This window comes from Agelaius phoeniceus, chromosome 1, assembly GCF_051311805.1.
Source record: "Agelaius phoeniceus isolate bAgePho1 chromosome 1, bAgePho1.hap1, whole genome shotgun sequence".
NCBI lineage: Eukaryota > Metazoa > Chordata > Aves > Passeriformes > Icteridae > Agelaius > Agelaius phoeniceus.
This window is the reverse complement of record NC_135265.1, coordinates 109,051,586-109,067,770: the sequence shown is the minus strand read 5'-3', so window position 1 is coordinate 109,067,770 and position 16,185 is coordinate 109,051,586. Positions and strand designations below refer to the sequence as shown.

The 16,185-nt window shown below is 44.2% G+C and overlaps 1 protein-coding gene across 2 annotated transcripts in view; it reads left to right on the top strand.

Moving 5' to 3' along the window:
• The first annotated feature begins 946 nt into the window (after positions 1-946).
• The window catches only part of CDH2 (cadherin 2), a 114,292-nt gene continuing 99,053 nt past the window's right edge, over positions 947-16,185 (top strand). Inside the window, exons 1-2 of one of the 2 annotated variants that reach the window (XM_054643476.2) lie at positions 947-1,080; positions 11,959-12,070. In XM_054643476.2, coding sequence (XP_054499451.1) covers positions 1,006-1,080; positions 11,959-12,070 — 187 coding nt within the window. In that variant the 5' untranslated portion in view covers positions 947-1,005. Of the gene's footprint in view, positions 1,081-1,788; positions 1,948-11,958; positions 12,071-16,185 lie in introns of those variants that run through there. The other variant, XM_077185108.1, reaches the window with a different exon arrangement.

The following is a 16,185-nucleotide window of genomic DNA, read 5'->3' as shown; positions in this document are numbered from 1 at the left end:
ACTGTGCCCTACCGGGCACGGCGGGGACGGGTCCTTCCTTCCCCAGAAAGTTCTCGCCCCCCAAACCATTGCAGTACACCAAGTGTGTGGGTTGGAATTTATTTCGTTCCACCGCTCTGTAGCTGTTGGCGTTGCGGGGTCAACGGGCGCTGCCGCCTGCCCCGCTGCCCCCAGCGCCCGCTCTCTGGGGACCGAGGAGGGGCAGCACTATTCGCAGGCACAGCGGCGAATTTCCCCGGCGCTCAGCGTGCCGTGCCGTTCCCATTGGCCGTGCGGCCGGCAGGGAGCGACGGGAGGCGGAGAGGGAGCTGCCAGCAGCAGACAGGCAGGCAGGCACCGGGCGAGCGCGTAGACAGGCGCACGGCAGGCAGAGGCTGCTGGGGTATTGTTATCATTGTGCTTCGGCGGAGAGCTTTGCCTGCAGGGGGAGGGGTGGAGGGAGGAGAAGAAAGAGGGAGAGAGAAAGTGCGGGGCGAGCATGCAGCAGGGCTGGGGCCGGCGAAGCGGCGGTGCTGGTGTGCCTGGGCTGAGGCGCTGAGAGGAGCCGCCTGCCCAAGCTCGCTGGGGGGCACCGGCGGGAGGAGCGAGGCGGGCACGATCCAGGCGTGGGGAAGGCTGCCAGCCGAAGGGAGCCGCCGCCGCACCGGCCTCGCAGCAGCAGCAGCGACTACTTCTTTCTTATCTCCCAGCCTTTGTTTGCCCATCCTCCTCCTCCTCCCTGCCCACCCTCTGCACCGCGGAGGGGGCTCGGCCGAGAGACAAGCAGGCTGACCCAGAGCTGAGTTTCACCCATCCTCCGCCCCCCGCGCTCTCTCTCTCCGCTGCATCGCTGCCCATGAGCTAGAGCGGCAGCCGGCTCCGGCAGGCGGGGGCAGACGCCGACCGCAGCTCCCGGCAGCTGCCGCTGCCCGACCCTCCCCGCCGCTCCCCTTGCCCCGCTCCGCGGGCTCCAGCCGCGCTCCGGAACTGCTGGGGGCCGCCCTGCCGCCGCCCCTCCTCGCCTCCATGTGCCGGGTAGCGGGAGCGCCGCCGCGGATCCTGCCGCCGCTGGCGCTGATGCTGCTGGCGGCCCTGCAGCAGGTAAGCACCGCCGGCGGGGAGCGGGCCGGGCTGCGGCTCTTTGTTCCCCCGCGGGCGGCGATGCCCGGGGAAGGCGGGAGAGCCGGGGGGAGAAAAGGGGGGGGGGGGGTGGTAGAGCAGGCAGGCTGTGCTCCGTGGTGGGGGTCTTGGGGAAGGGGTAGGGGAAAGCGGCCCCGCCGCCGGGGTGCCCCGGGGTGGCTCGTGGCCGCTCGTGCAGAGGCACCTGCTCGGGGCAGCCCCGCCACCGGGTTCCTCGCCGCGGGGACGGAGAGAGAGAGAGGGGGGAGCCCCTGCCCGGGGCCGGCTGAGAGGGAGAGGGTGGTCCTGAGACGCGGGAGGTGATGGGGGCACTGATCCCCCCTCATTCCTGGGAGAGCAGGTGCCGCGGGACGTGGGGGGGAGCTGGCTGGTGCCCGTGCGCCTGGCAGGAGCACGGGAGCGCGGCCCCGCCGCGGGCGCGGGGGACAAACTACCGGAGTGGGGGACGGAGCGAACATTCCCCCCTCCGTCCCGCGTGATGAAGGGCGGGCTGTGGTGCCAGAGAAGTGCGGGGCAGAGAACAACCCCCGCATCTCGACTACCCCCAGCTCCCTCGCCCGCTAATCCTTTCTCCGGGAAGAATTTAATCAGCCTCCGCCTGGGCGCTGGGCTTCCCCACCCCCTGCCGCTAACGGGAATTTCCACTGGGACGGGCTCGGGCCCTGAAGTGTTTAATTTATTATTATGAAAGTCCCGCTGCTGCCTCCCCCCGGCGGCCTTGCCGGGGCGCTCCGGGCGGCTGACGGACGGGGTCCCGGGCAGGTGGTCGCGGGGCAGCGCCAGGCACCGCTAGCCGCGGTGCGCTCCCAGGGGGTGCAGAAAGTGGAGGTCTGTGGCGAGATGGGAGTCGACGGGAGGGTGTGGGGAGGACGGGGAGACGACAAAATGGATCCCGTTGGGACAGCAGGGGCAGTGCCCGCAGGGTGATGGTTGGGCTCCCCTCCGGCGGCACGGAGTGTGCGGAGCGGCAGCGGAGCCGGGGCACCCAGTGGGTTCCCCGTTCGTTTTGTGCTCGCTGAGCTCGTATCCGGCGCGGCGCCGGGGGTGGAGAGGGCGGTAAGTCCGAGGGACAGATGGCGCAGATCATCGCCTCTTAATGGTATTTACGATTGGGGCATTTCTGTCGGGCCGGGGGAGCGGGTTGAGGCGAGGCCGGGGTGCCGGGGCGGGCAGGGCGCCCTCCCGCAGCGGCTGGCGCAGGGCAGGGGGAGGCGGCAGGCGCAGCCACTGTCCATGGTGCGGCCCCGCTGCCTCCGCCGCGCCGGGGCGGGAGGACCCCGCCCGGCCTCCCGGCTCCTCTCCGCTTCTCCGTCTCTGACGCTCCTGTTCCCTGACGGGGTCCCCGGGCAGTTGAGTGCTTCACGCAGTTTCTGAGGCACTCTCAGGGGCTGATGACTTGCGCCAGGCGAGCGAGGTGCTGAAACGCCGCTCCCCGGCAGCCGGGCATTTTCCCTTGAGTCCTAGGAGGACGCGCGGCAGGGTGGCTGGCGCGACACGGGAGCGTCCGGCTGAGCATGAGCGGCTGCATGTGATAGCAGACACCCTGTTCAGAAACTTGTGTGTGCCACTTACCGGCTGTTGTTGTGTTGGGTTGGTTTTTTCGTGTGTTTTTTTTAAGTCCTTATGTGCTGTTTACTGTATGTGCTTTCAGTTCTGTTTAGTCTTCCTATCTCAATAAATCTTTAAAGCACAAAATCTGCAGTAAGCTTTTATTTCATCTTCTTTTTTTTTTTTTTTTTCTCCTTACCCAAGGCAGGTTTGAAATTGAAGCACAGGCTATGAATTAAGGACAGGAACTAGCCGTGTTGCTTTTATATATCACTCAGTGTCACTGGCACGTTATGGTTGGGGAATCCAATTTCCCCCTTGTTTGGGTATCCATTAAATCAGGTTAGGGTTGATTTTTAATAGCGTGTAACAAAATTGGAATTTGAGTATGAAATCAGATTTACAGACCTGTATCTGTATAACACTTTCATTTTAAGAGCTCTTTTTTTCTTTCTCCCTTCTTCCATCATGCATACTGCAAGAACCTTCACCAGCTAGGTGCATTGCTAACTTTTTTCCCCTGTTGTTAGACCTACTACTTTTGGTTTGTAGGAGGTTATTTGTATCGGGTTCTTCTGAAATGTTGAACCTTTTCACTCAGTTTTTCCTCTCTGCAACACAGCATCTATCTATTTTCTAGAGTATTCATCAGTTTGTTATTTGTTATTGGTATAGAAAAGCTGTCACTGTGGAATTACTTGAAAAATTGCAACTGGAACCAGATTTTAAGGGCAGATCTGTGGATGTTTTTATGTACAGGAAATACAGCTTAAGAGTTTTGGTAGTGTGTAACCTGCACAAGAAAGAGAGGAATGAAAAGTGCACTCTGTTTTGCTGGTTAGCATATCTGTATGAGTCTGGGAGTATTACATGAAAAAAATCTTGACAGAAGATGGGATGAAAGGAGTGAATCTTGTTTTTCTGACTAAATCAACAATTCCAATCCAATGAAGGAATGGGAAAGCCAGTATGAGTTTACAGGAATGAGACTACTATTAAAAATAAACTGGAATACAAATTAGAAATAAAATGCTCAAAAAGGCAATATATTTCTTTAAATATAAGTTGATTGAATCACTTTGTGGATGTTTTCTGTTTCTAAAGCAAAAGCAAGTAAACAATAAAGCAGTTTTTGGAGGCTTTTGAGCTTAGGTGACTGGTTTGAATTCGAATTATGATGACAAAGGACGTAAGTTATTACCCTCTGCAGGCAATTTTGGTCTTATTCCAGGTCTTAGCGAATGTATCCAGGTGATAAAGCTACTACCCTAAATTGACACTCCTGTTAAGCTGCCTCAGCTGAGAATCCAGCAATGGCGTTTCTTGCCAGCTCTACCCCTCTAGTAATTACCCCCAGCAGCAGTAGTCTCTGGCAGAATTGGGGTAAGGAATATTAATGTAGTTTTGTGTAGAAGCAAGCAAGATCCCCTATTGTGGGTAAATCTTCTGTGTCTCACAATATACCCGTGTCTTAGACTTACTTTTTTTTATCTGTATAAGCATGAGTTTTACAGTATCTCTGATAAATTACTCCATTAACAGACACCAACACCATTCAAAGTACACTGAATATAGTGAATTGAGGGCATTTTGTAACACATTCATAAGCCCCTGACCAGAGTAGTTACGTGGAGTACCTCAGGCTTTTTCTGTGTAGATCTCCGTGGTCTGATTTTGTTTTGTGTTCAAAGATTCCATTGGAAAAGTTAAATGTGGCAGGGTATTGCAGGAGAGAGCTCTCCAATCCTTGTCTGTCTCGTCTAAGTGATAGTAATAACACTGACACATCCTCAAAATTCAGATGATTGCAGAGCTGAATTTCCTTGGATATTAAACTGAATATATTATTTAAATATATTTTGTTAAAATACTTTTTTAAAAAACTCCTTTTTACATCTATTATAGGACAGATAAGGTTGTGTAATTCAGTGAGTTTTTTGAATTTAAGTCATTGATTGACAGAACAGGAGATAATCAGAATTTTTTTAATAAACAAAATTATCTGGGCAGATATTCTAGCAAGCTCAGAAATACATACTCTGCTTATGTACCAGAGGGCACATATTCTTATGTTGTTGATCTATGTATTTTTAATAAATGTGTGTTTTCTAGAGAGCCTTCTACTGCTCTCTCTCTTCCTGGGTAGTACTGCTACCTAGGCATGCAGCTCAGTGTGCTGGAAAGATGCATGTATAGTTTTGATACCAGCTTTTAAAATATTTCCCAAAATTATCATATTTTTGAGCTACATCTAGTCAAGAGTGTGTAATTCAAAAACTTCCTGTTATTTTCCTTTCTGCTTCTAGAAGTTGAAGGACCTCCCAGAAACATCATTGGAAGAACCCTGTCATGTTCTATCTTACTGGGTTTCATTGATGCTTTTATTTCAGTAATGTATTTTATTACTTCTTTTAATAACTGAGCACTAACACATGAGACAGTTGAGTTGTGACAGAACTACATGTTTATATTTAAAAATAGCTTGAGGAAGCTGTGAGTAAAGTTATTTTTACTCAATACAGACAGTATTGTGTAAAGGACTTGTCATGTGGTAAGGAAGAGGAATTTTTGAATGGCTTTTCCTGCTTAACAAAATCATTTACCAGTTAAACTCTCTGTTTCTCATTGGTTTTGTAAGTGCTTTCTGAGGTTAACAAAAAAGTTCAGAAACCTTACAATAGTTTCAGTAGTTACCAGCATTCACATTAGAATGAGAGCATAACTTCAAACAATGTACACACACAAAGCACATGTCTATTCACAAAGGCTGTGCAATCTCTAATGTTCCCTGGAATTTTTTATTTTAAATTCTTGTTATAAAGGGTAGGAGGAACTCATAGTGGCCTTATGGAGTAGCCTGTGTGCTTCCATTAACCCAGTAGCACCAGTTGTGTGTAAGGTTCAGTGAGACAGATTACAGAATAAGCTGATGATCTGATAAGGATCATCGAGTCCCGCTCCTGACCGTGCACAGCGCCATCCCCAAGAGTCTCACCATGTGCCTGAGAGCATTGTCCAAACCTTGGGTGGAGAGTAATGAAGGCAAAAAGAATTCTTGACTTCCTTTGCAGGAGCAGTGGTAAAGGACTTCTCACCTGCCACAGACTGAGACTCACTCATTGGCCAATGGTGGCATACAGTGAGGTGAATCCTGAGAGGAAAGAAACATGAACATTATTGCAGATGAGTTTAAGGAAGATCTGTATTTTCCTCAAGTGCATTTGTAGTTTGTGAGTGAGCTGAGAGGGACCTTCTTCACCTGGGTGTTGAAGCATGTTGCTGTTCACCTTGAGAGGTATATAATCCAAGTGTGCATGATTCATCATTTGATTTGATCCTGCGCTTCTTGCTGAAAGATCATGGGAACTCTGTCTGAATAAAGAAGGGAAATTAGGCTTTCTATTTTTATATGACTTATGAAAACAGATACAGTATCAGCAGCTTCCAAGATGGGAGGTGATTCGCTGCCAAATCTTTTCAGCATTTCACTTAAAGTATTTGGTTTTAGTCAGTATTCGTATATTTAATTAAATACCATGTTTCCAAAAAGTGTGTTTATCCTCTCCTCTAGGCACTCCTTGACATATTTAAAAATATATTATTACCAAGACTCCTCTAGGGACTCTCCCATTCCTTATAATTAGCATATAATTATCACCCAGCAACTGAAGACATAGTTAAATTTTGTGATCCCCTCAAAGAGGCCTTTCAAGGCCTCCCCCAAAGGTCAGAAAAATGCAGCATCCTCCTGCATGGAATAGCAGCAGTTTTATGGGCTGAGATGTTCAGTGTGAGCAATACAATGGCTATTACCAAATCAGAGAGATGTCATTTCTTGTAGCGAAATTAGAATATGTGGTCCTGTGGTCAACTACAGGATCAATTTTTTTTAAGTTATTATTAAAACAATTATTAAAACTCAGACATACAGATGTTTTAAGATATCCTTCTCTGAGCTGTGGCTTACCTGAGGAACCATGTGTTTTGGAAGATGCAGCCACTCCCATGTTCTCCTAGTTGAGGGAGGGCAAAAATCCAAACTTGGATCATGGGTTTGAGCTATGTGGGGTATACTAAATAATTGTCTTAATTTTTAGTAGAGCAAATGAATATTGTCTCTCATTAGGGGTTAACAGGATAGGCTGTGAACATGGTTTGTAAAACTGGGGGATGAACAGATGCAGAGCAGGGCTTGGTGGTACTGGTGGATGAGAGGCTGGACATGACCAGAGAGAGAGACTTTTTACATGGGCATGTAGAGATAGGATAAGTAGGAATGGCTGCAAACTGAAAAACAGTAGGTTGAGATCAGTTACTCTTCACAGGGAGGGTGGTAAGGCAGTGGAACCACTTGCCCAGAGAAGCTGTAGATGCCCCATCCCTGGAAGTGTTCAAGGCCAGGTTGGATGTGGCTTTGAGCAAGTCCCACTGGTTTAGTGGAAGGTGTCCCTGCCCATGGGCAGGAAAGGTGGAAATAGATGACTTACACAGCCCCTTCCAACTCAAGGCGTTGTATGGTTCTATGACCCTTTGGTGGTTTAAGGCAAGTTACTTTAAACCAGATAGTAGCATAAAAGTTGTAGATCCTTTTAATTAGGAAGGTGCTTTAGAGCTCTAAGTGTTGGTTTAAGAAATTGGATTTTCTGATCTAAAATCTTGTGGTTCACAAAGTAGAGCGCTGATTAGAAGTGAAGATGGTGTAACGAAAGCCCTTTCTGCTGTAACTGAGTGACCTCTGGGAGGATGTGGCCTGGCACCCACTTTGGAAGCTTTTGGCTTCCAGAACAATTTGAATGAAAGGCACTTTTCTTTCTCTCTAGTTGCACTCTATGGTTGAAAACAAATTGTACTTGACTACTTTTGCTGAAGTACTGAGTACTGTGAGAGTATAAACTGTTGGCAGCTTTGTTTGCAGCAAGTTGGGGATTTAAGAGAGTTGCTGAACATTTTGAATTCTTGTACCTTTTCGGATATGTTTCTACCATCCAGGACATCTTTCTTATGCCTTATGACAGTAAATAGAAACCAGTTACTAAATAATACCACCTCATACAGCATATCCCTTTGTGTCAGATAATGTCTGTACACAAAACTAAAAACGGACAGAACAATCTCTAGTTTTTAGAGTTCTCTAAAACCTAAGTTGCAAGTGAGTATTGGGTATCATCCTGGCTTTTAAAGTAATAAAGAAACACCCAGTCTTTAAACACAGTCACAAATGTTTCTGTGATCTGTGCTTAAGTTGAATATTACTGTGGTAGTTGTAAATGAATATTGGTTATTAAGGAGGAAGAGCTCAAATACCCCGTTCTTGCTTCATCATACATATAATTATGTCAGACATTGTTTTGAACTTCACACAATAATGTCCTGTGAATTGGCTAGACTTGGCAATTGGTAACTGTACTGTGTTCAGTTATACTGTGCAGTATGATATTTTCTTTGATACATACCCCCCTTGGTTTCTCATTTTACTACCTAGGCTTCTTTTCTTATGGGACTAAGTTTACAATATAAAAGAAAGCAGTCTTCCAAAAACAACTTGCCTTGCATTCTTGCATTTTGTTAAAATTGTTATTAAGAAATCTTGTGTTGTAGTAGTAGTACATGTAGTAGTACATGTACATTCTTGCATTTTGTTAAAATTGTTATTAAGAAATCTTGTGTTGTAGTAGTAGTACATGTAGATGCAAAGTAGAAGAGACTTGGGTATTTCAGATTGATAGCTACTACTGAACTCCAGTGGTGTATGGCATTTGCAGAGGAGGTGATGAGATTACATTTTGAAATACATGTTTCTTTAAATGGATATTTCCAGATATTTGGAATTTTAAATGTGTCTACTTTTTAAAAACAATGGAAATTGGTTATGAGTCCAGATCTGTCAGTACTAGTGAAGAAATTCTGCCTGGCTCAATACTTGTTTCAGTTAGAAACTTTTCAAAACTCTGAGGCCTGTTTTGTTGGAAGACTTTTACTGGTGGTATTAAGAAAAAGATGTAAATGCAAATCCCTTAGAATTATACACTTGAGATTGTAAACAGGTTGTTAATAGTATTTTTGGTTTCAGGTTTTTTTTGGTGGGTTGTTTTTTTTTTTTTTTTCTTTTTTTAATCTAGCTAGAATACAGCTTTGGAATTAAACCACAGTTTTCATATCTAGAGATGAAAGTAACAGAGGAGCAGGATGTCAAAACTGCAGGCTTAACTGCCTAACTATATCAAAATGGTGGATTCTTTTAATTGATTGAATAACAGTTTTGACAGAAGACTTCTAATTTACATCATGTTGCTTCATAATTGCCGTTTTCCTGTTGCATTTATATTTGAGATCTACAGTGCTGAGTTTATATGCATGATTTGATACCATGTGTGACTATCTCTCTAGCATCTGGAGATGGTAATGCTTATCACTCATTTAGCTGTTAAAAATGGCTAAACAAGTCATAAAGGATGAGGAAAGCAGAATAGTTTTTTAGAAGTAATTTTAGTTTGCTGTCGCAAAGTCTGGTAGTATTTGAGAGGAGAATTTTCCAAGTGCTGAGCTTGTTTAAAACTCTGTGACTCCACTGAGCAGGTTTTATGTGGGTACAAGCTAAGGTAATTGCTTTCTGTCTTAAAAAGATGTCGTTTTTTAAAGGAGTGTCCTTTTGCAGATGAATGTACAAGTAATACTATCTTAAATTTGAAAGTGTCTTGGGAATTGTACTAATCACACAAAATCCTGTAAATTATAATAATGTGTCCCATAATCTTCACTAGCTTTCACCTTTTGCCCCAGATAAGGGGATAAAAATATTTCAGCATCCTTCTTTTCTTAGGTTTAAGTCTTGCAGTACTCTTAGGCTGAACTTAATGTGACCCAGCGTGTCTGAAGTTGCAACTTCTACTTAATTCAGAATGCTTAACACAGGGCGATTAAGAATTGCTGAAAATTCGAATTCTTCTTCCCTTGTGTTTTTGTTCTGAAACAATCTTTATAAAGGGCTGTTTTTGGAGAGCAGAGTACAGTCTTTTGTTTCTGGATAAAATTGATGGCCGCAAATGAAAGAATAAAGAAGGCTCTCTATTCATGTTGCCCAGCCTTTGTTTCAGTGGGCATTGTTTCAGTTTATAAGAGCTGTTTAGTACATATAGATTACGGGAAAGGCTGAAAGATTCCCAAACACATCAGTGCAGTCTTGTTAAAAATCCTGCTATCTCCTCTGCTGCCCAGCCAGTAGTTTTTGGTTTCAAAGATACCATGGAAGACTTTTGTTTCCTTTTCCACCACATTACTTAGAAGTCACCTTTTCTGCAGTAGTTTAAATGAGTCTTACTATTTTTCTTTCAAATTATGGAAACCTTATCAAACCTGCAATTTGAGTTCTAAAGCTGAGGAAACTGGCTAGTTAAAATTTTGGTTATTTCTGATTTGCCATCTTCTTACCTTAAAAACTCAATGTATAAATAAACTGTTGGCACATGACTACAGATCTTGGTTCTAGTTTTGTAGGGAACATGGTTCCGTGGCAGCTAAACTGTTGCTTTATTTGCTTTCTCTTTAGGGTCTCCTTATAAACATAATAAACTACTTAAGCAGTTATACACAGGTGAGATACCCACGTAGATCTTAAATCACAGCAGTTTAAGTTAATCTGAAACTTGATAATTACAAGTTCTCTTACTGAGGGCATACCTGGATAGTGCATTAACTTGCGAGTTAGTAAATTTTAAATTCTTTTTGGTTTTGCAAGTATGAGTGTTGAGCTGCACAGTTAGGATGCTCTTGGTGTAAATGCAATGCAATGAGTTACAGATGCCTCCTTGTATTAGTGATAAAACTCTTCTAACAGGGCTTGACATGCTGAGTTTGGCCATTTTTGTCAGTGGAGAGATTACGCTTCCACCAAGTCCCTTTCCCCTGAGTAAACCCCTGTCATTTAAGGTGCTCCTGTCCCACCTCTGCTTTAATGCTCTCTTTCCCTGAGGTTGCTAGGGTGAATGGGTGTAACACTATCATCTCCTCTTTCTCCCTCCCTTTTTTATTTTTTCCTGTAGGCCTTTCTTTGCAAGATGCGGGGATGCTTACGTGGCCTTGAGTCAGTCTGCTTGATGGAAGCCCATCTGGAAAGCAAACAGGACAATCTAATTTAACTCTTGATCAGATTTAAGTATGATATAATCACACAGTTGCTTGTGCTGTCCAAGACCATATACTACATCTGGGCATGCATGTGGATAGGCCTTTGTTTGGCATTTAGAGGTGTTTCAGATTGTGTGGGAGCTGTCATGATTTCTTGGCTATATCTCAGCCCAGGCTGCAATGGGAGCTGACCTCTCTGCTGTGTAGTATGAAAGGGGTTTGCCAATGTACCGTCATGTAGCCACATGGAAGGTGGGCCATTGTCTTGTGCAGTACTAAAATGAGACAAAACCAATCCACTGAAAAGAAATCTTAGTTCTTTGCCGCAGAAAATTTTTGGTTTTGGTTTTGTTTTTTTTTTCCAAATAGGCAACAAGCTGTCCTGGAAAATAGCTTTGCTACCAGAACTGTTTTATGAACATGGAAGACTACAGTACAAACACATTTCCAAATGCTGTATTATATTTCTTAATGGAAAGGCATTTATGAAGCTCTTTTAAGAATGTGATTTGAGGGTAAACTTTTTTAATAAGTGAGAGAACAAACACTTTCAGTGGCTCAGCTCTTCCATTGTGCAAATTTAATGAGCTGCTGTCCTTTTAAGTTAATGTCCCTTTGAAATAGGAGTTGCATTGGAGACATTTGGCTTCATATGATAGCTGTTTGAACGCTAACACAAATGTAAGTTCTGTTAAGTTATTGCAAATGTAACATTTTGTCTGAGTTTACTTGTTCTGATGCAGCCTCACATAGAAATATTCTATATAAAGCATTTTACACCAGTGGTTGAAGTGATCCCTTTCAAACAATCTGGCTGTGAAAAAGTCGAGATGTGTTTTGTGCAACATTTATTTCCAGAGGAAGGAATGTTTTTGTTCCCTTTATGATTCCCCTTCAGTCTAGATGTCTGGTTTAGTGGAAATGTTCAGTTGTCAGAAGAATCAAGATGGTGTATTATTTAGATCTTACCAGACAAGTGGGATTTGTTCCTTCCATTCCAGTTATCAGAAAGATTAACCCTTTGCCCTCGCAGTCCTAATTGCAGTCGTTCAGAAACAAAGATTCTGCTTGTACAAGACAGCAGCAAAGTGTAGTATGTGCCAACTGGAATGTTTCTCTGGTGAATGTGGGTTGCAAGTATTACATACATTTTGTCTTGTGTTTCAGGCACCGATAAAAGCAACCTGTGAAGATTTGTCATGCAAGACTGGATTTCCTGAAGATGTTCACAGTGCAGTAGTCTCAAGGAGTGTACATGGAGGACAGCCTCTTCTCAATGGTACTGTTAAAAAACATATTTTGAACTTTTTTGTTTCTTCTAGTTGTAGCCATAAGTTGTAGCCACTCTGGAGCATTTTCATCCTTAAATAGGACACAAACTCTTTCAGGAGAGAGCATTGGCTGCTCTGTGATTATTTCTTGATCACTATTGTAGGACTTGGAAAATCAGTTGGCATTAGTGGCAGCACATGCGCCTCTGACTGTAATTTGAGAACACTGAGTGTTGCAATACTTCCCATTATTATCCTCTAATTCTTGGCACAGCATTCACGCTGACGTTTCTTACTACCACTGACAGTGTGTGTGCCATTAGTCTGTACTTACAGCTCATGTATGTATGAGGAGGTAAAGAAAATTTCCTTTTTACCTCTCATAGAAGAACTGCAGTTACATCCAGTGCTAGTGCTCATGTTAGTGCAGAGGTAGTTCCCTTACTGCTTTTTCGTGGCAGTCTGAGGAGAGACACCAATAGGAAGCAAGCAGTGGGATGGGCAGCAACACGAGAGAGTGGCTGTCTGTGAGCCCCTGGTCAGTGACCGCAGCGCTGCAGGCTCTGTGAGGAGGCGTGCCAGGAGAGGCAGGACCGTGCCAGGGCTGTCTCAGGGACAGTGCACACTGCTCTCTCACCCTGGCACCTACCTGCATCCAAATGGCATGGTGCCCAGGCTGGGGATGCCTGCTCGGTGAGCACAAGCCCTTTCCTCCGCCAGGGATGCCCTGCAGTCAGTACACCTGCCCAGGTTTGTCCAGGTTGGGAATTCAGTTCACTGTTCTTTTTGTGTCTCTATTTTGCAGGGATAGACTGGGACAAAGAGGCAGATGTTCTGAATGCTTCCTAGATTTCCCAGCCAGTTAAATTTCAGTATACAAGCTTGCAGAAGTACAACGTTTTTAAAAAAATTGCATTAATTTGTCTGTTTTCTGAACCGCTAACATAATTTTTTTAATCTAATTTGGAAATTGTGGAACTAAGAGCATCATTTTTAGACAGTTTCAAATACAGCTTAAATAAGGACTAATTTCATTTAATTTGTTGTTTCTTTCACATATAAATTTAGCTACACAGTTCAAGACATTGAAATGAAAAAAATTCTAATGAATCTGCAAAACAAATGAACTAAAAGCTGTAGTCTTGATTTTACATGCTGTATGTAGCAGTCTCTCGTTAATTATATTTTACAGACCTGTTTTGTAATTTCTTAGAAGTATAATGGAAACTTGAATGCAGGATGAATTGATTAGCTTTAGTGTATTTAAACTTGAGTTATTAAAGCTTTCTCTATTCAGTTTCAAGAAAGTATATTCTACAAGCACAGACTTTTCTTTTATTAAAAGATGGCTTAGAAATTTATGTATTGAAGTAAATGTTCTGCCAATTGAGAAAATAATAAAGAGGAAAGAGAATATTCCTCACTTTTCCACCAAATGGGAGTTAATAGATGGCTCTCCTATATACTCCTGTTATAGACATCAGCATGAGAATTCCTTGGTATGTGATGAGCACAGGCAGGGTGCATAAACAGGGATGCAGAGCATAGCAGCCAAATGCTTTCCAAAGGTGCCACCTTGAAATACCAAATGTTTGTTACAGATTGACTGTCACGCCATCAGTTCCTCTTGAATGGAGATCACACAACTTTTGAGATCTGCCCTGTTCTGTGGAAGTTCTCTTTACTCTCTATGGAATCAAGGCTGTTTCTGCAGTTTTTCCCTTTCCCCACCAGTTAGGAACCACAGTAGACTGGGCACTAATTGTCTGTTGTCATTGCTCATGCGAACCTGATGATAATGTCTGATCAGCTTTAACTGAGTCTGAACTAGTTACATAGGATGACAAACTGACTTCCTGTCTCATTATTCATCCCAGTCCCACAGTCCCTTCCCTTGCTTCTCAGAAGTGAGTGAAGCATGACTGTTGGTTTGTCCTTGAATGGTATTAAAATGCATAACATTTTAGGGAAGTAAGAATTGGAAACACTGTATGAGGCAAACGGTATGTATCACATCATATCAGCTGGTTGAAAAATGACCTGGGGGAGTCTTTTTCCTGCTACCATTTCCTCAACTGAATTACTGCAGTGGTTAATTCTTTTGAAAATTTTGACATGCTTAAAAGCATATAATTTGCTGGTTACACATAAACATACAGTCCATCATTGCATAGCTTTGACTTAAATTTAATTACACTGTCATTTTGAAATACTGTTGTTGTCAAAAGCCTATTTTCTGGTTATTAAACTAGATTGAGATGATGCTGGAAGTTAAGTATAGTTGCATGACATTTGCTTCGTAGGGGTAATCATGTGCCTGATTCTGATCTCGGCTGCCTGGCCTATCTAAATGCATGGAATTATTTAAGTTGGAAAAAGACCTCTAAAACCATAAAGCCAATCCATTAATTCAGCACTGCCAAGTTTACCACTAAACCACGTCCTAAGCACTACATCTGCATGTCCTTTAAATACCTCCTGAGATGGTGACTCCAACAATTTCCTGGGCAGCCTGTTTCAATGCTTGCCGACCTGTTTGCTGAAGAAATTGTTCCTAATACCCAATCTAAACCTTCCCTATGGATGGTGATGCCATTTTTCTTTGTCCTATCACTTGTTTCTGGAAGAAAGGACCAACCCCCACCTCATTACAACCTGCTTTCAGGTAGTTGTAGAGAGCAGTAAGGTCCTACAATTGGCCTTGGCTCACTGATCCTCTGTATTACCTTCCTGCCCTCCAGTAGATCAGGATTCCTGCCCAACTGAGGTGCACTTAACCCCCTCATCCCCATCATCGATAAAGATACTGAACAGTACTGGCCCCAGCAGTGAGCCCTGGGGAACCACTGGTGGCCAGCTGCCAGCTGGATGTAACTCCATTCACCACCTCTACCTGGGCCTGGCTGTCTGGACAATTTTTGGGTTTTTACCCAGTGAACACTGCACCTATCAAGCTGTGAGCAGCCAGTATCTCCAGGAGAATATCGTGGTAATGGGTGTCAGAGGCTTTTCCAAAGTGTAAGTGGACAACATCTGCAGCGTTCCATTCATCCACTAAGTGGGTCACACTGTCATGAACAGGAGATCAGGCCAGTCAAGCAGCATGTGGCTTTCATGAACTCAGGCTGGCTGGGCCTGATCTCCTGGTTGTCCTGTGTGTGCTGCATGGTAGCACTCTAGGTGATCTGCTCCATATCCTTCCCCAGCCCCTAAGTCAGTCTTGTAGCTCTGCAGATCCTCCTTCCAGCTTCTTGTAGCTGTGCATCAAATTTACTCACCTCTGGTCAACTGTGACCTCCCTGGTCATCCAGGACTGCTGATAAACGATGGAAAGTGAATTGCTGAGCACTTCTGCCAGTTCCTTCAGTACTTTTGTGTGAATCCATCTGTCTCCATAGGCTTGTATGTGTCTAAGTGATGCAGCAAGTCACTGAGAATTTCTCCTTGTGTTATGGGGGCTTTAGGGGCTTTACTCTGCTCCCTGTTCCAGTCTTCTAGCTCAGGGGCAAGGTACCCGGAGAACAACTGGTTTTTTATGACCAGACCATGGCAAAGAAGGCACCAAGTACCTCAACCTTTTCCTCATCCTTTGTCCCTATATTTCTACTCATATTTGTTAAAGTATGGAGGTTCTTCTTAGCCCTCCTTTTTCCTAGAAAGATTGCTTTTAAAAATTGTCTTTTAATAGTAATTTGTCACTAGATTATGTTCTGTTTGGGTTTTGGGGCTTCTGATTTTCTCCCTGTATAACCTTGCAATATCCTTGTAGATACTTACACTAGTTCCTGTATGTTTTAGAGATGAAGGCTTTCATTTTCTTTGGTTTTGTGCATTGATACCACCAGCACAGAGGCTTTATGGACATCTCAGATATCTACAGAGTAATTTGACCCTAACTTGATGCTTTCTTGACAACTTCCACATGTTTATCATCTGTCTTGTTTATTTGCTTTTGTCTAGTACATTGGAGGACAGGCTTCTCTTAAATTCTTTGGCTTGTGTGTTACCAAAACTTAAATAAAATTAGAAGTATCATATGACTTGTTGGTCCCCCCCCCCCCCCCCCCCCCGCATTCAGTTTGTTACAGTAGCACAGGATATCTGGATTTTAAAACTCTATTAT